Genomic DNA, 19,723 nt, shown 5'->3' with positions numbered 1-19,723 from the left:
ACTATACACATCACCACCTAGACTACTATACACATCACCACCTAGACTACTATACACATCACCACTATACACACCACCACCTAGACTACTATACACACCACCACCTAGACTACTATACACATCACCACCTAGACCACTATACACATCACCACCTAGACTACTATACACATCACCACCTAGACTACTATACACATCACCACTATACACATCACCACCTAGACTACTATACACATCACCACCTAGACTACTATACACACCACCACCTAGACTACTATACACATCACCACTATACACATCACCACCTAGACTACTATACACATCACCACTATACACATCACCACCTAGACCACTATACACATCACCACCTAGACCACTATACACATCACCACCTAGACTACTATACACATCACCACCTAGACTACTATACACATCACCACCTAGACTACTATACACATCACCACCTAGACTACTATACACATCACCACCTAGACTACTATACACATCACCACTATACACATCACCACCTAGACTACTATACACATCACCCCGTAGACTACTATACACATCACCACCTAGACTACTATACACATCACCACTATACACACCACCACCTAGACTACTATACACACCACCACCTAGACTACTATACACATCACCACCTAGACTACTATACACATCACCACATAGACTACTATACACATCACCACCTAGACTACTATACACACCACCACCTAGACCACTATACACATCACCACCTAGACTACTATACACACCACCACCTAAACTAGTATACACATCACCACCTAGACTACTATACACATCACCACCTAGACCACTATACACATCACCACCTAGACTACTATACACATCACCACCTAGACTACTATACACATCACCACCGAGACTACTATACACACCACCACCTAGACTACTATACACATCACCACCGAGACTACTATACACGTCACCACCTAGACTACTATACACGTCACCACCTAGACTACTATACACATCACCACCTAGACTACTATACACATCACCACCGAGACTACTATACACATCACCACCGAGACTACTATACACATCACCACCTAGACTACTATACACATCACCACCTAGACTACTATACACACCACCACCTAGACTACTATACACATCACCACCTAGACTACTATACACATCACCACCTAGACTACTATACACATCACCACCGGGACTACTATACACACCACCACCGGGACTACTATACACACCACCACCGGGACTACTATACACATCACCACCTAGACTACTATACACATCACCACCGAGACTACTATACACATCACCACCTAGACTACTATACACATCACCACCGAGACTACTATACACATCACCACCTAGACTACTATACACATCACCACCGAGACTACTATACACATCACCACCTAGACTACTATACACATCACCACCTAGACTACTATACACACCACCACCTAGACTACTATACACATCACCACCTAGACTACTATACACATCACCACCTAGACTACTATACACATCACCACCGGGACTACTATACACACCACCACCGGGACTACTATACACACCACCACCGGGACTACTATACACATCACCACCTAGACTACTATACACATCACCACCGAGACTACTATACACATCACCACCTAGACTACTATACACATCACCACCGAGACTACTATACACATCACCACCTAGACTACTATACACATCACCACCGAGACTACTATACACATCACCACCGAGACTACTATACACATCACCACCGAGACTACTATACACATCACCACCTAGACTACTATACACATCACCACCTAGACTACTATACACACCACCACCTAGACTACTATACACATCACCACCTAGACTACTATACACATCACCACCTAGACTACTATACACATCACCACCGGGACTACTATACACACCACCACCGGGACTACTATACACACCACCACCGGGACTACTATACACATCACCACCTAGACTACTATACACATCACCACCGAGACTACTATACACATCACCACCTAGACTACTATACACATCACCACCGAGACTACTATACACATCACCACCTAGACTACTATACACATCACCACCGAGACTACTATACACATCACCACCTAGACTACTATACACATCACCACCTAGACTACTATACACATCACCACCGAGACTACTATACACATCACCACCGAGACTACTATACACATCACCACCTAGACTACTATACACATCACCACCGAGACTACTATACACATCACCACCTAGACCACTATACACATCACCACCTAGACTACTATACACATCACCACTATACACATCACCACCTAGACTACTATACACATCACCACCTAGACTACTATACACATCACCACCTAAACTACTATACACATCACCACCTAGACTACTATACACATCACCACCTAGACTACTATACACATCACCACCTAGACCACTATACACATCACCACCTAGACTACTATACACACCACCACCGAGACTACTATACACATCACCACCTAGACTACTATACACATCACCACCGAGACTACTATACACATCACCACCTAGACCACTATACACATCACCACCTAGACTACTATACACATCACCACTATACACATCACCACCTAGACTACTATACACATCACCACCTAGACTACTATACACATCACCACCTAGACTACTATACACATCACCACCTAGACTACTATACACATCACCACCTAGACCACTATACACATCACCACCCAGACTACTATACACACCACCACCTAGACTACTATACACATCACCACCTAGACTACTATACACATCACCACTATACACATCACCACCTAGACTACTATACACATCACCACCTAGACTACTATACACATCACCACCTAGACTACTATACACAACACCACCTAGACTACTATACACATCACCACTATACACATCACCACCTAGACTACTATACACAACACCACCTAGACTACTATACACATCACCACCTAGACTACTATACACATCACTACCGAGACTACTATACACATCACCACCTAGACTACTATACACATCACCACCTAGACCACTATACACACCACCACCTAGACTACTATACACATCACCACCTAGACTACTATACACATCACCACCTAGACTACTATACACATCACCACCGGGACTACTATACACACCACCACCGAGACTACTATACACATCACAACCTAGACTACTATACACATCACCACCTAGACCACTATACACATCACCACCTAGACTACTATACACACCACCACCTAGACTACTATACACATCACCACCTAGACTACTATACACACCACCACCTAGACTACTATACACATCACCACCTAGACTACTATACACATCACCACTATACACATCACCACCTAGACTACTATACACACCACCACCTAGACTACTATACACATCACCACCTAGACTACTATACACATCACCACCGAGACTACTATACACATCACCACTATACACATCACCACCTAGACTACTATACACATCACCACCGAGACTACTATACACATCACCACTATAGTTGGAACCTGTAAAGGTGGAGAGACTCTGGGACAACATGGTTGAATCCCGAGGCTATAGTTGGAACCTGTAAAGGTGGCAGTGCGTTCTTCAAGTCCAGGTAAGACCTCTGTTCCCGGTGGCCATAGGACGAAAGACAAACAATCAACACAACACCACACCCCAACACAACACCACAACACACCCCAACACAACACAACACAACAACACCCTTCCCCCACACAACAACACCCCCCCCCCCCACACACAATTACACACCCCCCAACACAATTACACCCCCCCCAACACAATTACACACCCCCCCAACACAACTCGGGGGGGGGGGGGAGGTCAAATCATGACTTGAACTCTAGAAAAATGTTTTCTACTTGGAATTCCGAGTTGGATGACCGTTCAAAACCATTTTTCCCCAGTCGGATCTCATTTTCTCAGAGTTCCCAGTTGTTGAACGCACTGAAGTCGGAGACTTACGAGTTCCCAGCTTTTTTGAACACAGCATTAGTCTCAGCGGAGCGGAGGGGGAGAGAGCAGCAGCAGCGCGCCGTACGGTTCTGACCCAGAGTAGGCCGCGCCGTACGGTTCTGACCCGGAGTAGGCCGCGCCGTACGGTTCTGACCCGGAGTAGGCCGCGCCGTACGGTTCTGACCCGGAGTAGACCGCGCCGTACGGTTCTGACCGGGAGTAGGCCGCGCCGTACGGTTCTGACCCGGAGTAGGCCGCGCCGTACGGTTCTGACCGGGAGTAGGCCGCGCCGTACGGTTCTGACCCGGAGTAGGCCGCGCCGTACGGTTCTGACCCGGAGTAGGCCGCGCCGTACGGTTCTGACCCGGAGTAGGCCGCGCCGTACGGTTCTGACCCGGAGTAGGCCGCGCCGTACGGTTCTGACCCGGAGTAGGCCGCGCCGTACGGTTCTGACCCGGAGTAGGCCGCGCCGTACAGCTACATCAAGTAGTCTAGGCTTAACACGGGAAAATTTTAGTAGGACATTAGCCTACATTAATCAAATGTTATTTGTCACATGCGCCGAATACAACAGGTGTACACCTTACTGTGAAATGCCGAATACAATCCCTTAACCAACAATGCAGTTCAAGAAATAGAGTTAAGAAAATATTTATTAAATAAACTAGAGTAAAAAAAACAAATCGAATCAAAAAGTAACAAGAAAATTACATAATAACGATGCTATATACAGGGGGTACCGGTACCGAGTCAATGTGCGGCGGTACAGGTTAGTCGAGGTAATTTGTAAAGTATAGATGCATAGATAATAAACAGAGAGTAGCAGCAATGCAAATAGTCCAGGTGGCCAGTTGATTAATTGTTCAGCAGTATTATGGCTTGGGGGTAGAAGCCATTAAGGAGCATTTTGGACTTAGACTTAACGTGGTACCGCTCCGGTAACGCTTGCCGTGGTCTATGACTTCGGTGACTTTTTGGGCCTTCCACTGAGACCGCCTAGTATATAGGTCCTGGATGGCAGGAAGCTTGGCCCCAGTGATGTACTGGGGCGGCAGGTAGCCTAGTGGTTAGAGCGTTGGGCCAGTAACCGAAAGGTTGCAAGATCGAATCCCCGAGCTGACAAGGTACAAATCTGTCGTTTTGCCCCTGAACAAGGCAATTAACCCACTGTTCCTAGGCCATCGATGAAAATAAGAATTTGTTCTTAACTGACTTGCCTAGTTAAATAATGGTAAAAAATAAAACACTCTGTAGCGTTTTACGGTCAGATGCCAAGCAGTTGCGATACCAGACAGTGATGCAACCGGTCAGGAAGTCTCGATGGTGCAGCTGTAGAACTTTGAGGATCTGGGGTCCCATGACAAATCTTTGCAGTCTCCTGAGATGGAAAAAGTGCCCTCTTCACAACTGTCTTGGTGTGTTTGGACCATGATAGTTCGTTGGTGATGTGGACACCAAGGAACTTGAAACTCTCGACCAGCTTCATTTCAGCCCCGTTGATGTTAATTGGGGACTGTTCATCCTTCCTTTTCCTGTAGTCCACAATCAGCTCCTTTGTCTTGATCATGTTGTTGGTCCTTGCACACTTGGACCTCCTACCTATAGGTGGTCTCATCATTGTCAGTGATCAGGCCTGTTGTGTCGTCAGCAAACTCGGGAATGGTGCTTGGCCACGCATTCGTAGGTGAACAGGGAGTACAGGAGGAGACTAAGCACGCAGCCCTGAGGGGCCCCAGTGTTGAGGATCAGCATGGCAGATGTGTTGTTGCCTACCCTTACCACCTGGGGGCGACCCGCCAGGAAGTCCAGGATCCAGATACAGAGGGAGGTGTTTAGTCCCAGGGTCCTAAGCTTAGTGATGAGCTTTGAGGGCACTATTGTGTTGAACGCTGAGCTGTAGTCAATTAATAGCATTCTCATATAGGTGTTCCTATTGTCCAGGGGGGAAAGGGCAGTGTGGAGTGTGATTGAGAGTGCGTGGATCTGTTGGGGCGGTTTGAGAATTGGAGTGGGTCTAGGGTTTCTGGCATGAGTCATTAGAGAATGCTGTCGGAGGGGATGGTTGCTGTTTTACGGGCTCCTAACCAACAGCGCTATCTGTTTGTTTCATTGCATTGTTTGTAACTAATTTTGTACATAAAGTTGTTGCTACCTGCTCTCTTATGACCGAAAAGAGCTTCTGGACATCAGAACAGCGATTACTGACCTCGAACTGGGCAAAGACTTTTTATTTAACGAGTCCGACGCAAAGGATATAGTGCTTTGACGAGACAAGGCCCAAATCCCCGTCATCAGCGTGAAGAAAAAACTGAGAAAATGGGGGAGGAGGGCGTGGTGCCTTGTAAGAATTCGCCAATGAGTAGGTAAACCCCCACTACCCTTCGTATTATTGGCCAACGTGCAATTATTGGAAAACAAACTGAACAATCTATGATCAAGACTATCCTACCAACGGGACATTAAAAACTGTAATATCTTATGTTTCACCGAGACGTGGCTGAATGACGACACAGCTAATATAGAGCTGGCTGGCTACTCAGTGCATCAGCAGGACAGAGCAGCTACGTCTGGTAAGACGAGGGGCGGGGGTGTGTGTCTATTTGTCAATAACTGCTGGTGAGCGATGTCTAATATTAAACAAGTCTCGAGGTACTGCTTGCCTGGAGGTAGAGTACCTCATGATAAGCTGTAGACCACACTACCTACCAAGAGTCTATCTACCAAGAGTCTTCATCTATATATTCGTAGCTGTCTATTTACCACCAAAAACCAAATCAAATTTTATTTGTCACATACACATGGTTAGCAGATGTTAATGCGAGTGTAGCGAAATGCTTGTGCTTCTAGTTCCGACAATGCAGTAATATCCAACGAGAAATCTAACCTAACAATTTCACAACAACTACCTTATACACACAAGTGTAAAGGGATGAAGAATATGTACATAAAAATATATGAATGAGTGATGGTACAGAACCGATGCTGGTACTAAGACTGCACTCAACCACCTGTATAAGGCCATAAGCAAACAAGAAAATGCTCATCCAGAAGCAGCGCTCCTAGTGGCCGGCGACTTTAACGCAACCAGAGGGGAAGAAAAAAAAATTGAGACCACCTTCACGCCACACACAAAGACAAACATCTCCCTCGCCCTGCATTTGGCGAATCTGACCATAATTCTATCCTCCTGATTCCCGCTTACAAGCAAAAACTCAAGCAGGAAGTACCAGTGACTTGCTCAATACGGAAGTGGTCAGATGACGCGGAAGCTACAGGACTGGAATATGTTCCGGGATTCATCCGATGTCATTGAGGAGTACACCACCTCAATCACCGGCTTCGTCAATAAGTGCATCGAGGACGTCGTCCCCACAGTGACCGTACGTATATTTCCCAACCAGAAGCCATGGATTACAGGCAACATCCACACTGAGCTAAAATCAGAGCTGATTAGTTTTTGAGTAGTTTTTGCTTGTAAGCAGGAATCAGGAGAATATAGTTATGGTCAGATTTCCCTGGCAGATAAATTAGCCTACATGGCTATATAGCAACAGTATTATATTTACAGTTAGCAATCCTGCTAAGTGTTTTGAGTTCCCACTAGGGGTGTTAATGGTTAACCGGTTAGACACGGAACATTTTGACCAGTGATTCTCATCGGTCTATAGGTTATTTTGCATAATTTTGTGGAATGAAATTAACACGTGTCTATTTTTGTTCGTCTTCCTCACAACCACACAGCGTACAGAACCCAGTCTGAGGAGCAGAATGGCCTCCTGTCAGACAGCATGAAAGCAGCTCCTCAAAAAGATGGTACTGGAGTAAAACATGTGCTTTCATTGCACAGCAAATAACCACAAAAAAAAGTCATAATAATTCAAAAGATTGCTGAGAAAATCTGGTCTTTTAATTGACGTATGCTTACTTTGACCTTAAGCCGATTATGATAAGCAGAGTAAGGTGTTTACATGACTATTGTATAGTCTGCCTACTGCTTTAAATCGGTTAAATATAAAATTATTACTATGCATGTAGGGCTGCCAACTTTTCAAAAAAGCTTGGAGTGAGATTTGCTATGTGAATTTCATTGCCCCCAGTACAACCCCTAGACAGGGGGTCTGGGGTCCTCCCCCCAGGAAAATTATACTGTTTTAAAGCTAATTTCCTGAAATTCTACATATTTTGACATCGCTTAGACCTATGACCAGGGAGGAAAATAAAACCCACAGATCAGGGCCTGGTTTCCCCCGCCCAAAATATAATGGAAATCACAATGCATACGGTATCATGAGAATCACAATGAGAATATTATGAGAACCACAATACGGTCTCATGAGAACCACGATACGGTCTCATGAGAACCACGATACGGTCTCATGAGAACCACGATACGGTCTCATGAGAACCACGATACGGTCTCATGAGAACCACAATGCGGTATCATGAGAACCACAATGCGGTATCATGAGAACCACAATACGCTATCATGAGAACCACAATACGCTATCATGAGAACCACAATGCGGTATCATGAGAACCACAATACGGTATCATGAGAATCACAATATGGTATCATGAGAATCACAATACATATGGTCCATTAATCTCAATGAAGCATAGTATTTTCTAGTGGTTGAGTCATTTTATTGTTGGGAAAAAATGTAACGTTTATTGACCGGTTAGTCAGCAGCAAAATGGACTGAAATGTGCATTCCTAGTTCCCACTTCCTCAGGTGGTGAATAACATCGCCTACAGGCCAATATGCACAAAGATGTTGCCAAATTCTCTGAACAGACTAAATCCACCGGATCATTCTGGATCCTATTTTAACAAGTTGCAATTCAAAATATCAACCATACATTTCCTGTATTTATTACATGAAATAGCTTACTTTATTAATCAAGTCTTACTGGGGGGGACATTCGAGAGCCTTGCCGCCTAATGTAAAGTAACTGTCTATTAAAACATTTTGTTATCGTTGCATTTGATGAGAAAAAGTTCAAATTTACTGAGGTTAAGGTTAGGACAGTTTCTGACCTAGAGTGACTGAGGTTAAGGTTAGGACAGTTTCTGACCTAGTGTGACTGAGGTTAAGGTTAGGACAGTTTATGACCTAGTGTGACTGAGGTTAAGGTTAGGACAGTTTCTGACCTAGTGTGTCTTTGAGGTTCTTGACGATGGATGCCTTCCTGGCGCTGTTCTTCCTCTCGATGTAGTTGGAGGGTACGAAGCCGGTCTTGTTGGTGGCATTACGGACCCTCCACCAGGACTTACTGTCGTCCAGCAGCCACAGACGCTCGTTCTTCTTAATGTCCAACTCCTGGTCCTGCTGAGCCAGGTAGTCAAACTTGGCGATGACAATCACCTCTTCTGTCATCTTGGACCTCTGGACCTGGGGAGAGAGAAGAAATACGGTTTAGACCTGGGGACCTGTGTGACTGGCAGATAACTGTGCGGACAGTGTGGGAGAGTGCGCCAACGAGAGGTAGGCCTATCCCCGTTTCAATAAGATATATCTGCACAGCTCCTTCAGCATTCAGTTGTTTCTAAAATGGCTTTCGCAATGTCAAATCATAGGCTGTTTTAGTTGAGTGTCGCTCTTGCTGCGGGCGATTGCCTGATCCACCTCTACGCTGACGACCCCTTTCTGTATACTTCTGGCCCTTCCTTGGACACTGTGCTAACTAACCTCCAAACGAGCTTCAATGCCATGCAACACTCCTTCCGTGGCCTCAAACTGCTCTTAAACGCTAGTAAAACCAAATGCATGCTCTTCAACCGATCCCTGCCCGCACCCGCCCACCCGACTAGCATCACTACTCTGGATGGTTCGGACTTAGAATATGTGGACAACTACAAATACCTAGGTGTCTGGTTAGACTGTAAACTCTCCTTCCAGACTCACATTAAACATCTCCAATCCAAAATCAAATCTAGAATCGGCTTCCTATTTCGCAACAAAGCCTCCTTCACTCACGCCGCCAAACTTACCCTCGTAAAACTGACTATTCTACCGATCCTCGACGATGTCATCTACAAAATAGCCTCCAACACTCTACGCAGCAAACTGGATGCAGTCTATTACAGTGCCATCTGTTTTGGTACCAAATCACCTTATACCACCCACCTCTGAGACCTGTATGCAATTCTTTTAGAATAAACTTTCTTTCATTGTCCAGTAGCCAAAGGCACTAACCTAGTCATATTAGCATCCCATGCTAGTTGTTCATAATCCTAGTCATATTAGCATCCCATGCTAGTTGTTGATAAACCTAGTCATTAACATCCCATACTAGTTGTTGATAATCCTAGTCATATTAGCAAGCCATGCTAGTTGTTGATAAACCTAGTCATATTAGCAAGCCATGCTAGTTGTTGATAATCCTAGTCATATTAGCATCCCATGCTAGTTGTTGATAATCCTAGTCATATTAGCATCCCATGCTAGTTGTTGATAAACCTAGTCATATTAGCAAGCCATGCTAGTTGTTGATAATCCTAGTCATATTAGCAAGCCATGCTAGTTGTTGATAATCCTAGTCATATTAGTAAACCATGCTAGTTGTTGATAATCCTAGTCATATTAGCATCCCATGCTAGTTGTTGATAATCCTAGTCATATTAGCATCCCATGCTAGTTGTTGATAATCCTAGTCATATTAGCAAGCCATGCTAGTTGTTGATAAACCTAGTCATATTAGCAGGACATGCTAGTTGTTGATAAACCTAGTCATATTAGCAGGACATGCTAGTTGTTGATAACCCTAGTCATATTAGCAACCCATGCTAATTGTGGATAATCCTAGTCATATTAGCATCCCATGCTAGTTGTTGATAAACCTAGTCATATTAGCAAGCCATGCTAGTTGTGGATAATCCTAGTCATATTAGCATCCCATGCTAGTTGTTGATAAACCTAGTCATATTAGCAAGCCATGCTAGTTGTTGATAATCCTAGTCATATTAGCAACCCATGCTAGTTGTTGATAAACCTAGTCATATTAGCAACCCATGCTAGTTGTTGATAAACCTAGTCATATTAGCAAGCCATGCTAGTTGTTGATAATCCTAGTCATATTAGCAACCCATGCTAGTTGTTGATAATCCTAGTCATATTAGCAACCCATGCTAGTTGTTGATAAACCTAGTCATATTAGCAACCCATGCTAGTTGTTGATAAACCTAGTCATATTAGCAAGCCATGCTAGTTGTTGATAGACCTAGTCACATCAACATCCCATGTTAGTTGATGATAATCCTAGTCATATTAGCAAGCCATGCTAGTTGTTGCATCTTTAGATCTCTCCCTCTTTCTAAATGTCTAACGGATGTTTTCATCTCTGTCCCATGAAACCACTCACATGCTTTGACAGTGTTTTCCACTAACTGCATTATGGAAGGAACAGCTGCACGTAGCCGTAGCCTACTGCCTCGTGTACAATGCTGCACTTAAGTGGCCAAATAATAGTCCAACATTTTAAGCTCAAGTTCTGATCGGTTGCATCAGACTTACGTTTTTCTTTTTAAAACTTCTTTGGGATAGGGGGCGGTATTTTGACGTCCGGATGAAAAGCGTGCCCAAAGTAAGCTGCCTGCTACTCAGGCCCAGAAGCTAGGATATGCATATAATAATAATGGTAGATTTGGATAGAAAAGACTAAAGTTTCTAAAACTGTTAAAATTAGGTCTGTGCGTATAACAGAACTGATATGGCAGGCAAAACCCTGAGGACAAACTATCCAGGAATATTTTTTGGGGAGTTCACTGTGTTTTCAATTTGTTTTCTATGGTAAACTAGATTTATGAAGCACCTGGTTGCAGTTCCTATGGCTTCCACTAGATGTCAACAGTCTTTAGAAATTGGTTGATGTTTTTCCTTTGAGAAATGAAGAAGTACGGCTATTCAGAATGAGAGTCAAGCCAAGTGGACTCTTTTGTTTGGGGCGCGCGACCTGTAGCTCGCTCCACTTTGACTTTATCCGCTATTGAACACAGTATATTCAGTCTTAAATTTGATCGATTATTTACGTTTTAGGATACCTAAGGATGGATTAGGAAAGTTGTTTGAAATGTTTGGACAAAGTTTACAGGTAACTTATTAGTTCATTGGTAGTCATGTTTGGTGAGTTGGAATCAGTGTTTTTCTGAATCAAACGCGCCAAATAAATGGACATTTTGGGGATATAAAAAAGGAGTTTATCGAACAAAAAGGACCATTTGTGATGTTTCTGGGACATATTGGAGTGCCAACAGAAGATCTTCAAAAGGTAAGGCATGAATTATATCATTATTTTTGACTTTTGTGTCGCAACCTGCCTGTTTGAAAATGATTGTTATGCATTTGTATGGTGGGGTGCTGTCCTCAGATAATCGCATGGTTTGCTTTTCGCCGTAAAGCCTTTTTGAAATATGACACCGCGGCTGGATTAACAAGAAGTTAAGCTTTATTTTTTACATATTGCATGTGTATTTTCAAGAATGTTAAATATTTACAATTCTGTAGTTTGAACTTGGCGCCCTGCACTTTCACTGGATGTTGGTCAGGTGGGACGCTACCGTCCCACCTAGCCTAGAGGTTTAAGTAGCCTAGGCCTACTGGTTGTATGAATTTGGGATCAATCGTCCCACAACTGTCAGAGTCTGTTCAGAACAGCTGGAAAAGCTGATCTACTATGGAGGATACTAGTTGTTGTTAAACAGTCTGATGTGTTAAAGTTGTTCAGGGGATGTAACACATACAAAAGCCAAGGCCCAGACAAAATAAGTGGACATGTGTTAAAGCACAGTGCTGAACAATTGGCTGGTGTTTTTACAAACATTTTCCAATCCTCACTCGACCAGGAACACGTGCTAGTACTGTGGAAAAAATCAATAATTATACCAATTGCTAAAGCATCTAATCCCTCTGTGCTGAATGACTACTGCCCTGTCGCCTTGACATCCTTAGTCATGAAATACCTTGAGAAACAGTGAAAAGTCACCCAGAAGTTTCTTGACCGATTTCAGTTTGCCTATCAGCCTAGCAGAGGAGTTGATGATGCCATTCTTACTCTCCTTAACATGTTCTATAGACATCTATAGGGTGCCAAATCCCATGTCAGGGTTCTGTTTGTTGACTTTTCTTCTGCCTTCAACACAATCCAGCCCTACATTCTGGCACAGAGACTCATTCGGGACTTCTCCTTAGATGGGGGAATGGTTTTGTGGCTGTTGGACTTCCTGAGCCAACGCTCACACCGAGTCGAAATAGGTCCCCACGTGCAATACCAACACAGGCTCTCCTCAGGGATGTGTTTTGTACCCACTCCTGTATATCTTGTACACTAATAGTTGTACACTGGAGCTCCCCAGGGGTGCGTGCTCAGTCCGCTCCTGTACTCCCTGTTCACCCACGACTGCATGGCCAGGCACGACTCCAACACCATCAAGTTTGCTGACGACACAACAGTGGTAGGCCTGATCACCGACAACGATGAGACAGCCTATAGGGAGGAGGTCAGAGACCTGGCCGGGTGGTGCCAGAATAACAACCTATCCCTCAACGTAACCAAGACTAAGGAGATGATTGTGGACTACAGGAAAAGGAGCACCGAGCACGTCCCCATTCTCATCAACGGGGGCTGTAGTGGAGCAGGTTGAGAGCTTCAAATTCCATCAACAACAAACTAGAATGGTCCAAACACACCTACACCTTTATTTTCTTTTTAAAATATTTTTTTGCACTATTGGTTAGTAAGCATTTCACTGTCAGGTCTACACCTGTTGTATTCGGCGCACATGACAAATAAACTTTGATTTGACTAGATTTGACCCATCCTGACAGACACCTCGTTACGTTCGCTGAAGACACGGCCTTGATCAGCCTGTTGCATGAGGACGAGGAACACCGTGGCCGGTCCTAGATGACTTTGTAGAGTGGTGTGAGGAATCACACTTGGTCCTCAATACCAAACAAGACCAAAGAGATGTGCATAGACTTCAGGAAGTGTACAACACCTACCTCTGCAACATCTATCAGAGGTCAGAACATAGAGATTGTAGAGGAATACAAATACCTGGGTGTCCTCTTGGACAATAAGACCTGGGGCCAATAATACAACACCTACCTCTGCAACATCTATCAGAGGTCAGAACATAGAGATTGTGGAGGAAGAGAGATATCTGGGTGTCCTCTTGGACAATAAGACCTGGGCCCAATAATACAACACCTACCTCTGCAACATCTATCAGAGGTCAGAACATAGAGATTGTAGAGGAATAGAGATATCTGGGTGTCCTCTTGGACAATAAGCTTCAGTGGAGTAAATGTACAGACCTGATCTACAAAAAGAGCCAACAGAGACTGTACTTTCAACAAGCTGGGATCCTTTAATGTAGACTGTACTATACTGACTCTGTTTTACAAATCTTTCACTGAGAGTATTTTAACTTTTTGTACTGTTTGTTGATTTGGCAATGCCACTGTCAGACATGGAAATATGTTGAGAGGGATTATCACCACAGCAAGCAAGGTACTTGGAGCCAAACAGACAGGCCTGGAGGAGATGTTTAAGGTCAGGTTCCTCAGCAAGGTACTAGGAGTCAAACAGACAGGCCTGGATGAGATCTTTAAGGTCAGGGCCCTCCGCAAGGCTCTCAAAATCATTTTAGACCCAAGAGATGGGGTACAGGGTACAGGGGGGGGCCCTGTACACGGACTTTGAACTACTCCCCTCTGGGCGCAGGTATAGGGCACCCCTCAGCAGGAAAAACATATATCTGATAAATATCTGATCATCAATAGACTAGAGAATGTTTAACCCAGCGGCCGTATACCAGCTACCAAACTAACCCTGATTCAGATGACCATCCTACCCATGCTAGATTACGGAGACATCCTTTATAGATCGGCAGGTAAGGGTACTCTCGAGCGGCTAGATGTTCTTTACCATTCAGATATCAGATTTGCCACCAATGTTCCTTATAGGACACATCACTGTACTCTGTACTCCTCTGTAAACTGGTCATCTCTGTATACCCGTCGCAAGACCCACTGGTTGATGCTTATTTATAAAACCCTCTTAGGCCTCACTCCCCCCTATCTGAGATATCTACTGCAGCCCTCATCGTCCACATACAACACCCGTTCTGCCAGTCACATTCTGTTAAAGGTCCCCAAAGCACACACATCCCTGGGTCACTCCTCTTTTCAGTTCGCTGCAGCTAGCGACTGGAACGAGCTGCAACAAACACTCAAACTGGACAGTTTTATCTCCATCTCTTCATTCAAAGACTCAGTCATGGACACTCTTACTGACAGTTGTAGCTGCTTTGCGTGATGTATTGTTGTCTCTACCTTCTTGCCCTTTGTGCTGTTGTCTGTGCCCAACAATGTTTGTTCAATGTTGTGCTGCTGCCATGTTGTTGTCATGTTGTGCTGCTACCATGTTGTGTTGCTACCATGTTGTGCTGCTACCATGTTGTTGTCATGTTGTGCTGCTACCATGTTGTTGTCATGTTGTGTTGCTGCCATGTTGTTGTCATGTTGTGCTGCTACCATGTTGTTGTCATGTTGTGCTGCTACCATGTTGTTGTCATGTTGTGCTGCTACCATGTTGTTGTCATGTTGTGTTGCTGCCATGTTGTTGTCATGTTGTGCTGCTACCATGTTGTTGTCATGTTGTGCTGCTACCATGTTGTTGTCATGTTGTGTTGCTACCATGTTGTTGTCATGTTGTGCTGCTGCCATGTTGTTGTGCTGCTGCCATGTTGTTGTCATGTTGTGCTGCTGCCATGTTGTTGTCATGTTGTGCTGCTACCATGTTGTTGTCATGTTGTGTTGCGACCATGTTGTTGTCATGTTGTGTTGCTACCATGTTGTGTTGCTACCATGTTGTTGTCATGTTGTGTTGCTGCCATGTTGTTGTCATGTTGTGCTGCTACCATGTTGTCATGTTGTGCTGCTGCCATGTTGTCATGTTGTGCTGCTGCCATGTTGTCATGTTGTGTTGCTACGATGTTGTTGTCATGTTGTGCTGCTACCATGTTGTGTTGCTACCATGTTGTTGTCATGTTGTGCTGCTACCATGTTGTTGTCATGTTGTGCTGCTACCATGTTGTCATGTTGTGTTGCTACCATGTTGTTGTCGTCTCGTGTTGCTACCATGTTGTTATGTTGTGTTGCTACCATGTTGTTATGTTGTGTTGCTACCATGTTGTTGTCATGTTGTGTTGCTACCATTTTGTTGTCATGTTGTGCTCCTTCCATGTTGTTGTCATGTTGTGTTGCTACCATGTTGTTGTCATGTTGTGCTGCTACCATGTTGTTGTCATGTTGTGCTGCTGCCATGTTGTTGTCATGTTGTGCTGCTACCATGTTGTTGTCATGTTGTGCTGCTGCCATGTCATGTTGTGCTGCTGCCATGTCATGTTGTGCTGCTGCCATGTCATGTTGTGCTGCTGCCATGTCATGTTGTGCTGCTGCCATGTCATGCTGTGCTGCAGCCATGTTGTGTTGCTACCATGTTGTTGTCATGTTGTGTTGCTACCATGTTGTTGTCATGTTGTGTTGCTACCATGTTGTTGTCATGTTGTGTTGCTACCATGTTGTTGTCATGTTGTGTTGCTACCATGTTGTCATGTTGTGTTGCTACCATGTTGTTGTCATGTTGTGTTGCTGCCATGTTGTTGTCATGTTGTGCTGCTGCCATGTTGTTGTCATGTTGTGCTGCTGCCATGTTGTTGTCATGTGTTGCTGTCATGTTGTGTTGCTACCATGTTGTTGTCATGTTGTGCTGCTGCCATGTTGTTGTCATGTGTTGCTGTCATGTTGTGCTGCTACCATGCTGTGTTGTCATGTTGTGTTTCTACCATGTTGTGCTGCTACCATGTTGTGTTGCTACCATGTTGTGCTGCTACCATGTTGTGTTGCTACCATGTTGTGTTTCTACCATGTTGTGTTTCTACCATGTTGTTGTCATGTTGTGTTGCTACCATGTTGTTGTCATGTTGTGTTGCTACCATGTTGTTGTCATGTTGTGTTGCTACCATGTTGTTGTCATGTTGTGTTGCTACCATGTTGTTGTCATGTTGTGTTTCTACCATGTTGTTGTCATGTTGCTACCATGTTGTTGTCATGTTGCTACCATGTTGTTGTCATGTTGTGCTGCTACCATGTTGTTGTCATGTTGTGCTGCTGCCATGTTGTTGTCATGTTGTGCTGCTGCCATGTTGTTGTCATGTTGTGCTGCTGCCATGTTGTTGTCATGTTGTGTTGCTACCATGTTGTTGTCATGTTGTGCTGCTGCCATGTTGTTGTCATGTTGTGTTGCTACCATGCTGTGTTGTCATGTTGTGTTGCTACCATGTTGTGCTGCTACCATGTTGTGTTGCTACCATGTTGTGCTGCTACCATGTTGTGTTGCTACCATGTTGTTGTCATGTTGTGTTGCTACCATGTTGTTGTCATGTTGTGTTGCTGCCATGTTGTTGTCATGTTGTGTTGCTACCATGTTGTTGTCATGTTGTGCTGCTACCATGTTGTTGTCATGTTGTGCTGCTGCCATGTTGTTGTCATGTTGTGCTGCTGCCATGTTGTTGTCATGTTGTGTTGCTACCATGTTGTTGTCATGTTGTTGCCGTCTTATGTTGCTGCCATGTTGTTGTCGTCATGTGTTGCCGCCATGTTGTTGTCATGTTGTGTTGCTACCATGTTGTTGTCATGTTGTTGCCGTCTTGTGTTGCTGCCATGTTGTCGTCATGTGTTGCCGCCATGTTGTTGTCTTAGGTCTCTCTTTATGTAGTGTTGTGATGTCCCTCTTGTTATAATGTGTGTTTTGTCCTATATTGGTATTATATTTTTAATCCCAGCCCCCGTCTCTGCAGGAGGCCTTTTGGTAGGCCGTCATTGTAAATAATAATTTGTTCATAACTGACTTGCCAAGTTAAAAAAAGGTTAAATAAATAACATATAAATCAAGTTTAACATGTTGAAGCTTCTTATCCTACTTCAAAACCAAATGGTACATAGTCACTAAAGTAGATCGTTTTTAAAAATCTTTTAAAAAATAATTTCAAAAATAGAACATTTGGAGTGCCAGTTGTTTCTCTTCCTGTGAGGGCTGAGCGATTTTTAGCAGAGCGGGGGAAAGGACGTTGAGAGAGGAGTGTGATTTGGGACCGCTCCAACAAAATGAAATCGCAAAAGATGAAGTGTCTCATCACTACTGTGCTCAAACTAACCTGAGACTCTCTGAAGCTATTGTCATGAACACGGTCCAGCTGTAAAGCCACCAAGGTTACATGAAAGAACAAGGCTGTGGTTTGACTTCTGACCCGTCTGATCCGGTACAAAGGTTATGCAAGACTTTACAAAGGTAACCTAGTCCTGAGCTAGTTCCGCTTAAAGGAAGACTTCCGTATTTTGGCCCATTATCTACACTGAAATAACATATAAAACGCAAGATGTAAAGTGCTGGTCCCTTGTTTCATGAGCTGAATTAAAAGATCCCAGAAATGAAAAGCTTATTTCTCTCATAAATGTGTTTACATCCCTGTTAGTGAGCATTTCTCCTTTGTCAAGATAATCCATCATCCACCTGACAGGTGTGGCACATCAAGAAGCTGATTAAACAGCATGACCATTACACAGGTGCACCTTGTGCTGGGGACAATAAAAGGTCCCTAAAATGTGCAGTTGTCTCACACAACACAATGCCACAGATGTTTCAAGTTTTGAGAGAGCGTGGCATGCTGACTTCAGGAATGTCCACCAGCGCTGTTGCCAGATAATTGAATGTTCATTTCTCTACCATAAGCCACCTCCAATGTCCTTTTCGAGAATTTGGCAGTACGTCCAACCGGCCCCACAACCACGCCAGCCCAGGACCTCCACATCCGGCTTCTTCACCTGCGGGATCGTCTGAGACCAGCCACCCGGACAGCTGATTGTATTTATTTATTTGACCTTTATTTAACTAGGCAAGTCAGTTAAGAACAAATTCTTATTTACAATGACGGCCTACTCCGGCCAAACCCTAACGACGCTTGGCCAATTGTCCGCCGCCCTATGGGACTCCCAATCACAGCCGGTTGTGATACAGTCTGGAATCAAACCAGGGTCTGTATTGATGCCTCTAGCACTGAGATACAGTGCCTTAGACCACTGCCCCACTCAGGAGCCCCGAAACTGAGGAGTATTTCTGTCTGTAATAAAGCTGTTTTGTGGGGAATAACCTATTCTGATATGCTGGGCCTGGCTCCCCAGTGAGTGGGCCTATACCCTCCCAGGCCCACCCATGGCTGTGGCCCTTCCCAGTCATGCCAAATCCATAGATTAGGGCTTACATTTATGTATTTCAATTGACTGATTTCATTATATAAACTGTAACTCAGTAAAATGGTTGATATTTTTGTTCAGTATAATTCCCCTGAGTCAGATTACCAGCACAACTCTCACACCATAACGGTGTTAACCTAATGCTTCTCTCTAGTACGGCGGCGTCAATCAGTCGGTTAGTTAGAGGAAACAGGAAAAGTGCACTGCAGTGTGCATATTGAACGCAAACCAAAACTACAGCAGTTCTCACAGCGTTGCAACCACCCTCCACCGCAACAATGTTGCACATGGTCTAGGTATCACAAGGTGCACAGCTTCCTCGCAGTGTAACACAGGGCTGGTGAGAGATCACAGCTTCC

General features: G+C 44.3%; 1 protein-coding gene across 2 annotated transcripts in view; it reads right to left on the bottom strand.

The window, feature by feature from the left end:
* Positions 1-19,723, bottom strand: part of LOC139531467 (SH2/SH3 adapter protein Nck1-like) — a 128,295-nt gene that overhangs the window by 76,476 nt on the left and 32,096 nt on the right. Inside the window, exon 2 of one of the 2 annotated variants that reach the window (XM_071327939.1) lies at positions 9,200-9,434. In XM_071327939.1, coding sequence (XP_071184040.1) covers positions 9,200-9,425 — 226 coding nt within the window. In that variant the 5' untranslated portion in view covers positions 9,426-9,434. Of the gene's footprint in view, positions 1-9,199; positions 9,441-19,723 lie in introns of both variants that reach the window. The other variant, XM_071327938.1, reaches the window with a different exon arrangement.

The sequence above is a fragment of the Salvelinus alpinus genome, chromosome 10 (genome assembly GCF_045679555.1).
Source record: "Salvelinus alpinus chromosome 10, SLU_Salpinus.1, whole genome shotgun sequence".
Taxonomy (NCBI): Eukaryota; Metazoa; Chordata; class Actinopteri; order Salmoniformes; family Salmonidae; genus Salvelinus; species Salvelinus alpinus.
Note: the sequence above shows the minus strand (reverse complement) of the source record. Positions and strands in the feature narration are given on the sequence as shown.